The sequence below is a fragment of the Ovis canadensis genome, chromosome 26, assembly GCF_042477335.2.
Source record: "Ovis canadensis isolate MfBH-ARS-UI-01 breed Bighorn chromosome 26, ARS-UI_OviCan_v2, whole genome shotgun sequence".
Taxonomy (NCBI): Eukaryota; Metazoa; Chordata; class Mammalia; order Artiodactyla; family Bovidae; genus Ovis; species Ovis canadensis.
Window position 1 is genome coordinate 22,552,945 of NC_091270.1, and position 17,509 is coordinate 22,570,453.

Here is a 17,509-nt window from a genome sequence, read left to right on the forward strand (position 1 = left end):
AATGATGGGAATAGGCAGTTTAAATGGAAATGATTGTCAAACGGGAACATAAGCTACGTTTTTATTGACAATAGAATGGAAGGTTACCGACAGCTGTCCTTCTGTTTCAGTTAAAGTGACTTAGGCTAGTTTGAGGAACCCATGGTTTTAAAGAGTGACTGGGCCTCTTTTCTGTGAACCCTCTCGAGACTCCAGTAACTAGGCAGTGGCTCCTCTCCTGTTCTGAGCTCCCCTGGGGCTCCCATCAGCTTGTGGAACTTGCCACCACGTCTGTTAGTTTGCTGGACATGGATCTGTCATGACAACTAAAATGGCACTTCCACCCCTTAAGCTGAGCAGCAAGGTGAGCCATGTGTCCATTTCCATTCAGCATCTCCTTTCCAAATGGAAAAGTGCATGGCAGAGAAGTAGCAGCGGGTACAAAGCCCAGACTTCGGATCTGAGTCGTGCCTCTCGATTCTGGGACTCCCTGGAGGTAAGGGGCGAGAGCAGTGACCACAGTGTGCCTCGGATGCTCCTCTGTTCATCAGTTTCAGATGTTACGGGGCAGGAAGCTTGGTTAGAAAACTTGTTTTAAAAATTAATTTTGTTTGCTGAGGATTTCGTAGTACGAAGCGTTAGAGTGGGCACAGAGCTCTGATTTTATGCATATTCTAGGTGATTAGAATCAGTTTGGTTCTGGAAACACTGGCCTAGATGAAGGCTGCTTCCAGCTCCGCTACTGTAGTGTTCCAAGTCTTCCTGTAAAACGGAGTATGAGTCTAATACCAGTTTCTATGATTGAACAACTCACATGACGTGTGTGTGTGTGTGTGTGTTATGTGTGCTCATGCACACACGTGCAGCATGAAAAGGTGAAACTATTCCTTATTCCATACAAAGCCCAAACCCAAATGTATAGGTAAACTTTAGGTAACTGTCAGTGAGAATTTGCTGGTGTGATAGACTGTAGAGACTGAAGATGGTGCAGCTCTGAACACCCAACAATGTTAGTGATGAGAGAGAAGGGAGGATGAGAATTACAATTTGCAGATTCTAATGAGCAGTTTATGTAGATTGATGTAAGGAGTGAATTGTGTGATTTATGAGGCAAAGAAAACTTTCCTGAGGAAGCCATTTTTCACCTGAGTGTCTGAGTAAAGGGTAACAATATTGACTAAGATCTAGAATATTAAATGAAGATCAGTTGTGGAAAGAAAGGAATATATTGAAATAAAGGTAAGTTACTTTTGAGGTATCAACAAAAATCCATTTAGAGAAGACCTAACCCTGGTGGCTCAGCTGGTAAAGAATCCACCTGCAGTGTGGGAGACCTGGGTTCTATCCCTAGGTTGAGAAGATCCCCTGGAGAAGGGGAAGGCTACCCACTCCAGTATTCTGGCCTGGAGAATTCCATGGACTGTATAGTCCAGAGGGCCACAAAGAGTTGGAAATGACTGAACAACTTTAACCAATAAACTTCGGCAAGAAGTTCAAGTTGGAAACAGAGTGTAGTTTTTCTTAGATGGGCTTTACTCAGGTAAGCAGAAACCATACTGAATATTTGAAACAGAATGGACATACTGCAGGTAACCGGTTGCACAGGGATTGACAGGTCAAAAGGGCTAAAAACCAGAGGACAGAGTTACTACCTGCATGCCACAAGGACGAATGATTATCAGAGATCTTTGAAGTTGACGCTGACATCATTTTTTTTTTTTTTTTTTTGCTACACTATGCGGGTTGTGGGATTTTAGTTCCTGGACCAGGTTTTGAACATGGGCCGCAGCACTGAAAGCGCCAAGTCCCAAACGCTAGGTCGTCAGGAAACTCCTGACCCTGGTATCTTCAAGAAGAAAAGAATGACTAAGAGGCGTCTAAGAGGTCCCTTGTCTCTCGCTAGACAAGTCCCAACTGTGTGATGAAGGCTGAAGATGTTTCTATAGATTAGGAAGCAACTAGGGTGACAGAAAACATATAGTACCTTTCAAGTCATTTAGTGAGGAAAAAGAGAAAAGGAGAGAAGGGAGAGAGAAAGTCTAGGTAAATTTAGATTCTCAAAGGCAGTTAGTTTTATCTCAGCCTGTTGATCAGGCACTGCTGGGAAAGCCAGAACCGGAGACCATTCCTCTGATTCCAACAGGTCATGTCCTCAACCTGTTGCAGTTTTCAGAAATGAGCCGTAAAGATAAGTGATAATACCAGAATATTTTCCAAAAACAGTTTATTTCTCAAAGCCTTTTACAAATCGCCCCAGGAAAGTTTGTTTTTCTGCATTCTCTCCTATGTATTAATATATCTTTATAGGAAGCAAGCTTAACCCAGGAGATGAGGGAATTCTCTAGAGCAGAGCTGAGGGATTTTGCTGTCTTCTGCTTTGAAAGGGTATGGTGTCAGCCCTCGAGGATGAAAATGGCCCATGAGATAGGTTTTGCTCTGCCTGAAATCTGGGACTCCATATTTTGGCAAAACAGGATAAAGGCAAGCCTCAATTTGCTCCAAAGAGCAAGGATCCCAGGAGAGATTTTGGAAAGTGTCCACTTTTTTTGCAGCTGCTTTCAACTTTTTGTTCAATCTGACTTCTCATTTGAGCTGCTAAAAACTGTCCCATCTTTAGTGTTGGCCTTGTTCTGTGCTCATCTAGCAGTTTTCTGTGGACATCCTGAGAATATAAGACCAAATGAGAAGTCTGAACAGAGGAGTCACTAAGCCTGTAACTGTGTGATCTTGACCTTGGATCGCCTCACCTATAATGAGGGTGTTGAATTAGATAATCTCTGGGGAGCTTACTGCTTGAACAGACCATGATTTAATCAGCTCTGACTGTAAGTGGCCAGAAGGAGGATGCTACTAAGTCTGTGGCCAGCTTAAATTTGGACAAGGTCCAAATCTTTGTGGAACTCAATGTTCTAGATCAGACAAGGAACAGGAGACATTTTAAATAATTCTTCCGTATAAAGGAGAGAGAAGAGGGTGCTGCTGAGGAGGTCACAGCTGGTGTCCAGCAAGGGGTCGGTTTACCACAGAGTTGAGTCTCCTCACATTGCAAATAGCAGAATCTCGGTGGAGAGAGCCCCAGGTCACATCTCTGGTAGAAGCCAGGAGTATAACCTTAAAACTCAATTCATTGACTTGCTCTTCAACCTTTCCATTCTACCTCTTTTACTAATTAGTCTACTCACTTTATCCATCAATAAAGTAACTAAAGCCCCTATATGAGGAAGGGGGATGCAAAGCAAACAAGACAGAGAGCTTCCTGCCCCGCCCCCAACTTCTCCCCACCCCAGAAGCTTGCAGCCTAGGAAGGGTATCTCCTGCAGCATCAGAGACTGGACTGACAGCTTCAGAGAATCCCGACGTAGACACAAAGGACGGAAGATCCAGAGAGGTTCGCTGAACTGAGATCAAAGACAGAGTATCTTCACCTCTTTGATCTGTGTAGCTGCTGCTCAGCTTTTAATTATTGACTCTTTTTCTGCAGCAAAATGGCGTCAGTTCAGCTCTGCAGCCCCCAATCTTATCCTCAAAGGAAAGGCATTCGACTTCACAGCGACCATCCATTTTCAGACAGCGTATCTGTCTTTGAAGACTTCTTGGGGCTAGAAAGCAAAGAAAGCAATTAGTCTTCAGTTATCTAGTACTTAATTACCACAAACTTCTCCATCCAGGCCAGCTTAGAATTCCCTGTCACCCAAATTCCAAGGAGATACAGAGTGTGAATCTAGCTATCAGATAAAGCAGATGTGATCTAAACAGCTATCAGATAAAGCAGATGTGACCTAAACAGCTGTGTCTGAACTCACATCCCTGGTTCAGTATATACAGTGTCCTTCCATTGTATTCAATTAGGAAAAATGAAAAAGAGTTCCCGCTGCTGTTGTCTTGATTGGACGTATCCAAACAGAATGTTTCTTCCTGGGAGGAGACGATATACTTTTGAATTCCAGTGAACAATCTTTTCCAAGAAATTTTTTTTTCTTGTCTCCAAAATAATAGTGTCTGAAAAATAACAAAAGATAAAGCTTGTGCCATGTACATTATAGGCAAATTAGTACTTTGGCATATGGTTGTGGAATTTTACACTTTTGCTATAAAGATCGAAAGAAACATGGTGCAATAGCCTGCTCCATAAATACCATCAACAGAATATTATCTTTACCAGCAACCTTAGGGCGACTGAGGCAGTGTGTGCTCCTTCAGAACAAAGAGACTAAGCTGAAAAGAGTAAAATGTTTCAAGAGAGGAGTGATCGAGTATCTTCACCAGGGTAGGACTAATCAATGGAAAAAAAAAAAAAAAAAAAAACGTCAAGAACTTAGATTTCTGCTCAGAGTAAAGGGAAACATTTTCAGTAGTCCGAAGTTGAACTCGGGATATTGTGTTATAGATCACTGAAATTTATCAAGCATCAGAGCAGTCAATTGACATGTCATGTTTAAATTGAATTGGGGCAAAGAATAACAATAATAATGATAAGAACAATGAGAATTGAATAATAATAATAGTTAACTCCATCGAATGCCCCTGGAACTGTTTAAGCAGTGTATATAGAGACTGTCCCTAAGAAGTCATTTTCACCTTTCATCTGTTAGTAAGTAGTAGAGCCTCTGAGTTTTGGCTGGCTGCTCAGGGAAGATTCCCTTGGAGAAAGAAATGGCAACCCACTCCAGTACTCTTGCCTGGAAAATTCCATGGGATATAATCCATGGGATCGCAAAGGGTCATACAACTCAGCTACTTCACTTTCACTTTTCAGATCCTTAGCTAAAGATGACTGTTTCTGGTTCTCTATTTCCGTCTGACCTTGTGAATGAGTTTGGACCAATGAAATAGGACTGGAGTGATACGAGCTGTTTCTGTGTAATCTTTTACTCAAATTTTATTCCTTCCTTTTAGAGCATCTTAGAATCAGTGACATAGTCATCTATTTGGGATGGTAAGATTGACCTTCCTCCCTGGTCCCAGCATGGCTTACCTGATGCAGAAAAGCCTTCTTCCCAACCTACTCAGTTCCCTATTTTGGAACTTTTACATGAGAGAGAAATAAACTTCCTTTTTTTTCTATTACTCTAGTTTAAGGTAAAGTTAACCAGGTAGCCTCTACTCTAATTAATATAATAAAATGTCTTAATCTTGAAAAAATGCCCTATTGTTATTATTTCCATTTATAGGAAATAAATTGAAACACAGAGTTCATAAATCTTATGAGGACTGGAGCTGAGATCGGCCTCAAATATGTTGGCATTATAGTCTGTGTTCATCACCTCTTTTATCAATCATTAAACCCACTTTCAATGCTGAGATTCTGTGTGATTGTTGTCATGGTGGTGGCCCTAGACTGTGCTCCTTATTGAGAAACAAGCAAGTCTGAGCTGAGTTTTGGAAATAAGATGCTCTTACATATCTCCTTGTACAGTTGATTCGAATCAGCTGGAGTCTGGATGGAAGGAGATGGAGAGGACAGCTTAAAACTCATTTCCTTAGCCTGGATTCGTTGTTTGACTTCACTTCCACCCCCAGCACCCCAAGAGACTGAGGCCAAAGTGAAGAAACTGACTTTACAAGAGATGCTTTGAAACATGAGGGCAACGTTCCTCAGGTCTGTTCTTTATTTCTAGTCCTGCGGGTTTTCAAAATTTTCTAAAGTGCGATGCAAACGACGACCTTCCAGGAAGCCTTTCCTGGTCTCCCCAGTTGGAAACAAACTTCTGCTTCTGTGGCTTCTCTTTTACTTTTCTTCTTCATGGCACTTGTGAGCACTGTTTTGCATCATAGTTATTTGTGATATATTTGCATTCTAAACTTATTGCATGCTTATTTGTTATTATGGGCAACCTATTTTTGACCAACACAGAAATAATAGGCTAATAAACAGTAAGTAAAAGAGCAAAGGCCACACTCTAATGTTCACCTCCACTTTACCTCCTTTTGTTGTAGTCCCTAGAACAATTTCTCATTAGTGGTAACACACATTCAGTAGATATTGGGACAGGGGAGCTTGGCATGCTGCAGTCCATGGGGTTGCAAAGAGTCAGACAGGACTGAGCAACTGAACAACAAAAAGCTAGGTACTATGGATGTGAGAGTTGGACTGTGAAGAAAGCTGAGTGCTGAAGAATTGATGCTTTTGAACCATGGTGTTGGAGAAGACTCTTGAGAGTCCCTTGGACTGCAAGGAGATCCAACCAGTCCATTCTGAAGGAGATCAGCCCTGGGATTTCTTTGGAGGGAATGATGCTAAAGCCGAAACTCCAGTACTTTGGCCACCTCATGCGAAGAGTTGACTCATTGGAAAAGACTCTGATGCTGGGAGGGATTGGGGGCAGGAGGAGAAGGGGACGACAGAGGATGAGATGGCATCACTGACTCGATGGACGTGAGTCTGAGTGAACTCTGGGAGTTGGTGATGAACAGGGAGGCCTGGCGTGCTGGGATTCATGGGGTCGCAAAGAGTCAGACAGGACTGAGCGACTGAACTGAACTGAACTGACTGAGGCCAGATTGCACAGTAAGTAAGTGTAGCAATTCAGAAACCACGAAGAAGAAATAGACAAGATGCTGTGTGATGCATGGAGAACCCCATGAGGAAAGGCATCATAACAGAAGGAATGAAGGATGGTTGAGAAGGGAATGAGCAAGAAAGTTGATTAGGGATAAAGTCTTGGCTGTATTGAGTAAAAAGAACCCATTTCTAAGGATTCAAGGACTTCAGAGAAAACTAATCGAGGTGTTAGTGCTTTAAAGGATATAATTTTCCATCAGTGTGTAAGAGCCAGAAAAAAGGTCCAGGATAATCTAGGATTAGGAGATTTGCACCAGTTAGTTAGACTTGAAAAAATAGACTAAGGACTATCATAAGTTTAGTTTCTCTTAGGCTACAGAGGCTACATTTCTCTAAATTAACAAGTTCTTTTGGAGTTTGTCTCTAACTTTTTCTCTCATTTTAAAGCAATCACTTTGTCTTGCTTTGCAGTTAGGTCAAAGATTATAGGAGGAAAGAGATTTAAACATAAAGAGAACTCTGAACCCCTTTGTAGAGCTTTTAGGGAAATTAATGAGATATTCTTCTGGTTGAAGGTGGCCTGGATCAGTGTGGCCACACTCATTTGTGTCTAAGCTTAGGAAAAGATTTCCTGTAACTGGTTTGTTCTGGGACCTTTTCAGGACATAGGGCTGAGTCATGTACTCTTCTGAAAGCTGAGTTTTCTTCTCAAAAGACAGATCCTGAACAGACTGACATCCTTACATCAGTGAAGATTTCCCGCTTACCTGAGAAAATCTGAGCAAGAAGAATCATGGCAGCAAACATGAAGAAGAAGGTTTTCATGGCTCCAGGCTTCAGTGGAGAGAGGATGAAGGAGGCGCAGTGGCAGGAATCTCGCTGTTTTATCGAGGGAAATTGATCAAAACAAGTTCTACAGCTCTGAAACAGTGGGACGTCAATTTTGGTTTGTGGTGTTCATTAAGAGTGAACTATTCTCCATGCTCCACTGAATAATATGTGGGCTGCTGGGTCAGGTTTTACCTAAGTAAACACTTAGGAGAGAGTACCTTGTCTTCTCCTGTCTTCCTACCTGGAATGCTGTCTTCTACATCTCTGTCTAGATTTCTCCTATGTTCCCTAAACCCCTTCTCAAGCCCTACCATTTCCGTAGGGTCCATAACCACCATTCCTTTTATCCTTACCTAAGATTTTACATGCAGTTTGCTTTTATAAGATTCACTCAGCCATTATTGATTAGCACCTGGTATATATCTTTTTCAAATTATACTCTATGAAAAAAATTTATCTCCTCATTTGTATTATAAACTCCATAAAGGAAAATAACTTTCTTCTCATCTTTTTTCTTTCCATTCATTCCTGACAACAGTATTTTTAACAATAGGTGCTCAAAATATATGTATTTGACTTATTGGTTGATAGCTGCCTGGTTAGAGGAATCCGTGAATAATCAAGCAATCAATATGAGAACTGTCATTAATGTTCAAAGTTTTTACACATGTAAGATATTATTACTCAGGGTAATAATGTTAGTATTACATATGCCTATAGTTTATATTTTCTGGGAATAGTATTTATTCAACAAATATGTGTTGGACAATAAATACCATGTGTATTTGTATGTTACTAAGAAATTTGAATTTTATCCTAAAATCAAAGGAAAATCATCAAAGGATTTTAAGTAAGGGAGTTATCCGAAAGATTTGACATGAAATAGATATAAAGGGTTTTATAAATCATTATGAGAAGAATAAACATTTCTATAGAAAAATGGACTAAAGACATGAAAGAGCAATTAAATAAAGGAAAGTGAAAGTGTGAAAGTAGCATCCAACTCTTTGGAGTTCCCATGATCTATGTAGTCTGTGGAATTCTCTCGGTCAGAATACTGGAGTGGGTAGCTGCTCCCTTCTCCAGGGAATCTTCCCAACCCATGGATCAAACCTGGGTCTCCCGCATTGCAGGCAGATTCTTTACCAGCTGAGCCACAAGGGAAGCCCAAGAATATTGGAGTGGGTAGCCTATCCCTTTTCTCCAGTGGATCTTCCCAACCCAGGAATCGAACCAGGGTCTCCTGCATTGCTGGTGGATTCTTCACTAACTGAGCTATCAGAGAAGCCCAATTTATAAAGGAAGAAACAAATCAAATGTGGAATTCCATTTTTAATAAACTGAAATGAGCTCCTAACAGATGATCATTTCCATTGATAACAAGTGAAAGTCTGGAGGGAAAAAAACAACCTACATGAAGGATATGAAAGTTACAATAAAGACAGACATGTTTTGGAGAAAAATCAAATATGGAAAAATGGACCAGAATGGAATGAGTTCTCTGATTACAACGTGGCATGAAGCAGTTAAAGCTCCAAAAATAAATACGTAAAAATAATCTGCCACCTTGCTAAACTTAGGACAGGCACAAGGACAGAATCAAAGTTACTTAAAGCTGGGGACTTCCCTGGTGAATCAGTGGTTAAGACTCCACTCTTCCAGTGCAGGGGGCATGGGTTCAGTGTCTGGTTGAGGAAATAAGACCTGCATGCAGTGTGGCCAGAAAGAATAAGAAAATAAAAGAGCATTCTGGAGGCCTGAAAGAGGGGCAGGTATTCCCATGCAAGATTACAAGCCCAGTACAGGCTATGTGGGCTTTTTATCTCTCGATAAAGAAGCGTTCCCAGCCCGAACTTGCCTTCTGTTGCTGAGTAGAGTTCAAAAGACGACACACGCAAGACTGCCATTACCAGCAGAATAATAGAAAATGTTATTACCAACTGTATGCCTAAACATTCAACTGCTTATATAAAATAGGAATATTATTGTTAATCAAAAGATGGCTTTGAAAGGGCATCTTCTCACTCCAAAATACAGAATGAGCTCCACATACTAAAAAAAAAAGGTTTAGTTGGCTCTTCATTTTTAGTTTCTAAAGGTAGAAAATGACTTTATTGATTTGATATCGTTTTTCTTTCTAAATACAGGCATTTGAAACTATAATTTTTTTCCTCTAAGCATTGGTTTAGCTGCATCCCATAAGTTTTGTGTTTGTTTGTTTTTTTATATTTTCATTCACCTTGAAATATTTTCTAATTTTTCTTACGATTTTTTTTTCTTTGGCTCATTATTTATTTGTGGGGGGGGGAGGGGTGTGTATGGTTTAATTGTAACACATTTGAGACTTTCCTAAGTGTGCTTCTGTTATTCTCTCGTGGTTGGAGAACCTATTTTCTATGATTTCAACTCTTTTTATTGAGGATGTTTTCTGCCTAACATATGGCCAGTCCTCGAGAATACTTCATGTGAACTCGAGAGAATCTGTGTTTTGCTGTTGTTGGATGGGCTGGGCCGTAGATGCGGTCTCATGGGGTTTACTTTTTATAAAAATGTTCTCTTGTCTCTAGTAGCCAGTTTGTCTTAAAGTCTGTTTTGTCAGCTTTTAGTGCAACCATTACAGCTCTCTTTTGGTAACTGTGCGCAGGGTGTGTCTCTTCTCACCCTTTTCCTTTCTGTGGTCCGTGAGAATCACACCCATCCCTCTGCCTAGTATCCTAAGGGCAGCTACCCGGTGCTGTTCTGTTCTTGTCCTACCGTCAGAGGCGGCCCCAGCCACACCTCTTTCCAGGCGTGAGCACTACAGGGTGACTGGTCTAGCTCTCCAGGCAGCCTTCCTTGGATTCAGTCTCTTAAGCATTGATGTGAACATGATATTTTCCTCATCTTTCCCCATGAGAGGCTGAGTGAAGTCACAGTCACAGCACCACAGAGAAACCCTGCCCCTGCCTTCTCTAGTTTTGTTTTATACCCTCAAGTAGGTACAAGGCTGTGTTTCAGAACTCGTTTGAGGTCAGCCTCTTTACTCTCCTTGCCTTTGCGGTTTAGCACCTCAGTCAGGACTGTGGAAGTTAATGATACTTAGCGTTTTGTCCTCTGCCTTTTGGGAATTTGGGCCAAACTGATCCGTCTTGCTCTGTAGGCACCGTCGTTTCCTTTCAGTTATTGTGAGAGGGCTTTGAAGTGGAACCCAGAACCAGGAAAGGGTGCTAGCCATCTAACATAAGGCTTACAAAAGCTACAGCTTCGGAATTGATGGAGTTCAGTGCTTGCTGACCAGGAGCATTATGTAGACCAACTCAAGTGGGGACACTGTAGGAGAGACCCAGCCCCAGGGTCTCTCTTCCTTGCCACTTCTCTCTGCCCCATCCATCACCTAGAACCTTCTTCTTCAGAAGATTCAGCAGAAACCAATAATCAGAGATCTCCATAATTTACTGAGGAATCAACAGACACTTACCTGAGGCATCCGCTTGACATCTGAAAGGACTGACTTTTCAGATAACAAGAAGCTAGTGTGAGCTGAGACTATATTATTCTGTAGGAAGGACTGGGTGTCTCAGAGGAAAAAAAGGTAACTGAATAGAGAAGTTCTAGAAGGAGCAAAGTATGGAAGAGAGGAGAGAGCAAGAGGAAGAAGGGAAATTTGTGAATGGTTGAGCATTTATGAGAGGTGCCCTCTGAGACCATAAGCCATCTGACTCTGGATGCTGTTTAGGGTAATGATTAAGGTAATAGCAGGGCACTGCCACTGGTCCTCCACTCTGTAGGACTCTGAGACACGTACATGAATTCTGCAAAAGAGCATTAGTTCAGATCCAGAATACTTTCAGTTTTTGGAGTCAAGCAGTATGGGATGTGGGATGAGTAAGGAGTACCCTGGCTTTGTGATGTTCTATGGGTCATCAGCTGCATGCTCACTGTGGAGATCCGGGGAGAAGGACCATCCCCTGGCAGGTGATGACTCACCCAGATTTTTAGGATCAGATCCTCCACTTCCCACTTCCCTGAATTGTTTCCTGTGAGAATGAAGGAAACACTGTGTAGAGTCCCACAAGCATTCTGTCTTAGATCAACTGATCAAATGTAAAGAGTCAGGCTCTGTTGTCTGATTTATTTACATTCATGTCAGACATGAAATGGTACCCACACCAGAAGCTTGAAGAAATAATTTAATTTGGACAGGTGGTGATAAAGTGTTAGAAGAACTGAACTTGTAGAATGGGAGCAGTGAGGCAACCCTAACATTAGCCACAACCGAAATACCGCTCTGCCAGATGGTTGGAGGAAAAACAAGAGGCTCTGGTGTGAGCTCAGGAGCAAGGACGAGACGGTGGGAGCTGGGCCTGAAGCAGGACTTCTGGTGAGGGAGGTGAGGATGCAGAAGCTGAAACCAAGAGAGATAGCGAGGGAGGGAGTTCTCCTGTTCTCTTATCCACCATTCAGTTTCCAGGCACTTGCAATAGACTGATACCAGCCAGAAAAACCAGAAAGCTTAGAGAATGTACTTTGCAGACAATATGCCAGTTATACAGAGCGAAGTAGGAAAAAGACAGGCATGGATCTGAGCGCAGAAAGACCAATGAGGCCATGGTCCTCTCAAATGTGGAGCAACATAGTCACATATTAAAATTGAGTGAGCAAGTTTGAGTAGGGCCTTTATTTTGACCTTTATTTTGTGAACTGCAAATTTTTTCATAAGGCAAAGTTATAGAGTCAACCATTTATGCATAGCCCATGTTGAACACTTTAAATTAATCTGTGCCCTTTCACCCATTGGCAGGAAGAGAAGGGCTTCCTTGGTGCCTCAGAAGATAAATAATCTGCTGCAATACTGGAGACCTGGGTTCGATTCCTGAGTTGGGATGATCCCCTGGAGGAGGGCATGGCAACCCACTCCAGTATTCTTGCCTGGAGAATTCCATGGACAGGGGAGCCTAGCAGGCTACAGTCCATGGGATCACAAGGGAAGAGAAACATAAAGTTGGTGTCCTGGACCTTAACTGAGTGGATATGAAATGTTTTTTAAAAAATACACATCATACACTCTCTAACACCTGTTGTCCTGTGTCTTCTTGATTATAGCCATGCTGAGTGGTGTGAGGTGTGGTTCTGAGTTGCATTTCCTTGAGGAGTAGTGATGTTAATCATCTTTTCAAGTACCCGTTGGCCATTTTAATGCCATGTAGATGGACCTTGAACACATTATGCTAAGTGAGATCATCAAAAAAAGACAAGTACTGAACGCTATCTATTATATGTGGACCCTAAAAAAGCCAAACATGTAAAACACAGAGTAAAATGGTAGTTACCAGGAGATGGGGGTGGAGGGCTGAAGTCAATGTTGTTTAAGGGCACCGACCTGCAACACAGGTAGCAAATAAGCCATAGAGATCTAATGCACAGTATAATGAATACAGACAATTTTGCTGAGAGACTAAAACTTAATTATCCAAGCAGTAAAAAGAAAGGATAAGTATGTCCTGTGATAGAGGTACTCAACATCACTACAACAGAATCATATTATAATGTAGAAATGTATCAAACTAATATGTATGTCTTGAATTTATATAGTTTTATGTCAAAGATAGTCAATAAAAATACACCATAAGTACCAGAGTAAGGGAGTGACAACATATTGGTACAAAAAGAAATGATGTGGAAAAAAGTAATTTGTTACAGAACTATAACTCCATTAACAGTGATGTGGATGCCACGTCCCTTTATTCTGTGTTAGAATTAGTCCATAAGGATGAATACACAGAACGTGGTGGTGGTCGGCACACCCTTTGCTGGTTTCCAGCTAGGACCTTGAGCAAATGACAACCTCCCTGGTCTCAGTTTCTTTAAATATAAACAAGGACAATAAAATCTACCATATAAGATGTTTGTGAGTCATAAAAGTATACGGGCAAGATTCATAAGTTATAAGGGACTCTATAAATATATAGTAATAGTAGCTGACTGGGTGAGTAGCTGTTAGGTACCAACTCAATCTTGACTTTTTTTAAATTTAAGTATAGTTGGTTTACAGTATTACATTTTTTCAAGTGTACCACATAGAGATTCCATGTTTTATAGATTATACTACATTTAAAGGTATTATAAAATATTTTTATTTCCAGTGCTGTACAATATATACTTATAGCTTATTTATTTTAGACATAAACAGTTCATACCTCTTAACCCCCCAACTCCTACTCCCCCCTTTCCTTCCTTCTCTTTCCCCACTGGCAACCTTTTTAGAGATTATCTTCAAAAAGAAGCAAAGGACCAAGACAAAGGGAGAAGGAAATGAGAATGATCCTGAATTCGCACTCACTGTGTGACTAGGTTAAGCTACATAACTTCTCTCCACGCTCCTTGAACCTCCAGTCCCATTTCCGAAGCCAGAAGAGAGCTGGTGTGGCTTACAGGATCCTCCGCCGGCAACAGAAAAAGTTCACTTTGCAATTTCCAACAATCTTCTCGTCCTCCGCACATATCTTCCTGCATTTGCCCCGACCGAGCCAGCACGGCTCACAGGGAGACGTATCACCTGCACCAAGAAAGAGCTGCTGACTTGACCTTCCTGAGGACTCTCTGGGAATGGGGGAAGGCCCCAAGGCCAAAGAAGAAGGGAGGGTTTGTGCTTATGACTATAAAGAGTGTTTTCAAGAAACAGCCTGGACTTCTCCAAAGACCTCCACTTCTTTTCAGAATAGAGTTGGGGAGTTTAATGTTTAAGCAAGAGGAAGATGCAATCCCTTTCTCTATGTGTTTAACAACTGCATGGGTCAAAAGTATAAGCACAGTGGGACAATGTCATGTATGTTACAGACTATAAAAAATACATACCTGATGCTGCTGCAAAAGCCACAAAATGAAAATGGGAGAGAGATCTTGTGGTTTTGAAAGATCTTTGAGGGTAGAGTTTCAAGACTTAGGTTCAGTTTTGTTTGGGCCAGGTAATGGCCATATGTCCTCACTAAACTGCTTAGTCTCGTCTTCCATAAAAATGATGGTTATGATAGTATCTGCCTCAAAGGGATGTTTTGAAGATCAAATGACATAAAGCTCATAAAGTTGTTAAGAGCTTGCCTGGGGCATAGTAAGCACTCAGTGACAGAGGCAACCTTAGTCGCTCTCCCACTCTGAAATTCTGTCTGAACACTTTTAAATGTTGTTTAGAATTACCCAGGAATATTTCTTTCAGTTCTGTTTATAATATGCTTTTTTCCTATACTGGGTGAGTTTACAAAAAAGATCACTGGGCTATTCATTATGACCAAGTCATCTGCAGTGGTGATGGATTTTCACTGAAGTACCCTGACCCCCTTTTCAGACCACTGGTATACATTCAGGACACAGTATACTGGATTTAGGAGCAGAGGCTGTTAAGAGTTGGGTAAGCGTGCTCTCAGAGCAGTGTTAATTGGCTGGTACAAGCTTGGTCCTGTGACCTTGGATTAGTTAGTACCATGATGTCATGAGAACAGCCATGAAATCCAAAGCACCATGACAAAAATGACAAACCAGTAACAAAGAGGTTTCTCTGTGAAGTGGAAAAATCCAGATATGATGCTTAGAACAAGAGGAAGAAAAGGTGGAGTTAGTCTGGATATCAGTTGGTCTGGGATATCAGGCAGTTCTATTTCCACGGCTTCCTTGTCTCTGGGAGTTCAAGCTACCTGACAGGGCCAGAGTTCCTAAAAGTAAAAAAGGGATTTATCTTACCTGCTGAAAGTGGCTGGGAATACTGGAGTCCTGCCTGGCACCCTAAATTCAAAATAAAGCACATTTTGAATATGAAAACCAATGCAGGGAAATAACAGAGGTTGAATCTTATTCTATTTTTGAAGGCTGGAACTCCTGGTATCCAGTAAGTTTCTTTTTTTTTTTTTTTTAAGGAATCATAGTTTGCTTTTAGAAAACGCTATTGCTAGTTCAAGACTTGCCATGAGAAGTGCCGTGGGGAGCTGACTGTCGCTCCTCTTCAGGGTGGTGCATAGAAGTCATCAAGCTTTATTATGATCTGCCCCGTCAAAATCCCACCTACTCCCGTTTACCTGACGGAAATTGAGCCAACATGAAGAAAAAGGCCAAGACAAAATAAAACATCTTCCTGCTCGCCACCATCTCTGCAGGAGGACTCTTCAGGAGGGAGATTTGGGATTCCTTTGAGAGGACGAGAGGCTACCTTATATTTGAAAGTAATGTGATGTGCTCTTGGTCAGTGAAGTGAATCCATAAAGAAAGTACACTTACATGCTCCGTTTCCCTGGATCAAGGACCGGGGTGATGCCCTTGGCCTCCACAGGTCCTTGTGTTGGGGGAATGCCTGCTGGGCTGCTAGAAGGGACACCGGGCCAGGAGCTGAGAGACCAAGGCAGCTCAGCCCTGGTGCAGGGAGTAGGGGGAAGCCCCAGCCCACTCTCCCAGCTCAGCGAGCTCATCTGTCAAGCGAGGACCAGCTCACAGTTGTTGAGAGTGAGCACAGTCACTCTCCTACCTCTTCCGGCTGGTCTGAGGATCTGGTGTGACGATGGCAAGAATGAGTTGAACACGTGGAATGCTCCCAGGAGCCCTGGTGCCCTGTGAGAGCTTGAGAAGCGTGGAGTGTCACCTCCCTAACTTTCCCAAGGAGAAAGCGAGGGGTAGCAGTCATTTTGCCAAGTTATTTCTGAGTCCTTGAACCTGTAACAACCCCACTGAGAAGACCAAGTCATAACTACCACATCTCTTTAATTCATTAAGATCACGGGTATTGGGACTTCCTTGGGGGTCCGGTGGTTAGCACTCCTTGCTTCCACTGCAGGGAACCTGGGTTCTATCCCTGGCTGGGGAGCTAAGATACCACAAGCCTCAAGGTTTGGACAAAAAAATAAGTAATGCTATGAAAATGGATGAAATAACCTAGGGAGCTAATAGACCAAACACACACACGCACAAAACCATGGGTATGAAAGTGAAGTGAAGTGAAGTCGCTCAGTCGTGACCGACTCTTTGCGATCCCATAGACTGTAGCCTACCAGGCTCCTCTGTCCATGGGATTTCCCAGGCAAGAATACTGGAGTGGGTTGCCATTCCCTTCTCCAGGGGATCTTCCCAACCCAGGGCTTGAACCCGGGTCTCCCGCATTGTAGACAGACGCTTTACCGTCTGAGCCACCAGGGAAGTCCTATGGGTATGAAAATTATACCCATATACCCATATCAGGCTTCCCCGGTGGCTCAATGGTATAGAATTTGCCTACCGATGCAGGAGACATGGATTCAGTCCCTGGTCTAGGAAGATCCCACATGCCCCAGAGCGACCCAGCCCGTTAGCCACACCTACTGAGGTTATGCTCTAGAGCCCGTGCTCCCCAGCAGGAGAAGCCGCTGCACCGAGGCGCCCCGCACCGCAACTAGAGAGGAGCCCCGACTTGCCACAACTAGAGAAAGCCCGCGTGCAGCAATAAAGAACCAATGCAACCAAAAACAAGTAAATAAATTTAAAACATTAACGAGATGACAGGATAATAGATAAGATAAATGAAACTGTGTATCACTGAAAATATCCACAAGTTTGTCTTTCCTTGAGGGCTTCAGTCTGCTTAGGTGAGGTTGGAAGGAAATAGGAGAAAACACATTGTTTTGGTGAATCATTCCTAACTGGATATGCATCAAGAAATATCTAACAAAAACATGCTGACAAAGGCCGAAGACAGATAGGATATTCCCCAGTTGCTTTTTAAAATGCAGTTTTTAGTCTGGAAAAATTTTAGATTTCCTGGAAAGTTGCAAAGACAGTATAGAGTGTGACCACCTACCCACTACCCCCAGTGCCTCCAATGTTAACGTCCATGTTGAAAGTTACTCGTGTTAATAACCGTGGTTCACTCGTCGAAACAGAGAAAGTCACAGGAGGACATGACTACGTGGTAAACGCCAGGATTCCAGTTTCTCTGATGTTTTCTCCTGATGGGGACTGGGTTTGGGGTTTGGAGAAGGAGAACAAAAGGTGGTGTGTCCTTCCCAACCTATTCATCACATCAGGGTTACATGATGCGAATGTGACGGACCCCTCCCGAGATGACCTTGACCACCTGACAGGCTGTCCTGCCAGGCTCCCCCAGTCTTCCGTGATTGTTCTTCTCCTCCCACAGTCTCTTCTTTGAAAGCAACTCACTTTCCTTTAAACTGAAATAATTAAGCTCCAGCTCCTGGATCCGGAGTA

General features: G+C 42.4%; 2 protein-coding genes and 1 long non-coding RNA gene across 3 annotated transcripts in view; 1 reads left to right on the forward strand and 2 right to left on the reverse strand.

Moving 5' to 3' along the window:
- LOC138430992 (uncharacterized) overlaps positions 1–12,363 on the forward strand; it is a 20,516-nt gene extending 8,153 nt beyond the window's left edge. Inside the window, exon 4 of the long non-coding RNA XR_011253482.1 lies at positions 12,093–12,363. This is a non-coding gene — a long non-coding RNA (uncharacterized lncRNA). The remainder of the gene's footprint in view (positions 1–12,092) is intronic.
- Positions 3,356–10,778, reverse strand: LOC138431030 (beta-defensin 107A-like). Its single transcript, XM_069573159.1, has 3 exons — positions 10,770–10,778; positions 7,249–7,360; positions 3,356–3,578 (listed from the first exon to the last, which is right to left on the reverse strand). The coding sequence occupies exons 1-3, from the start codon at positions 10,776–10,778 to the stop codon at positions 3,436–3,438; spliced, it is 264 nt and encodes an 87-aa protein (XP_069429260.1). The 3' UTR covers positions 3,356–3,435.
- Positions 12,364–13,719: 1,356 nt separating the features above from the next.
- On the reverse strand, positions 13,720–15,427 carry LOC138430805 (beta-defensin 105-like). Its single transcript, XM_069572827.1, has 3 exons — positions 15,358–15,427; positions 15,026–15,067; positions 13,720–13,847 (listed from the first exon to the last, which is right to left on the reverse strand). Exons 1-3 carry the CDS (start codon positions 15,425–15,427, stop codon positions 13,720–13,722), a joined length of 240 nt encoding a protein of 79 aa, XP_069428928.1.
- Positions 15,428–17,509: the final 2,082 nt, after the last annotated feature.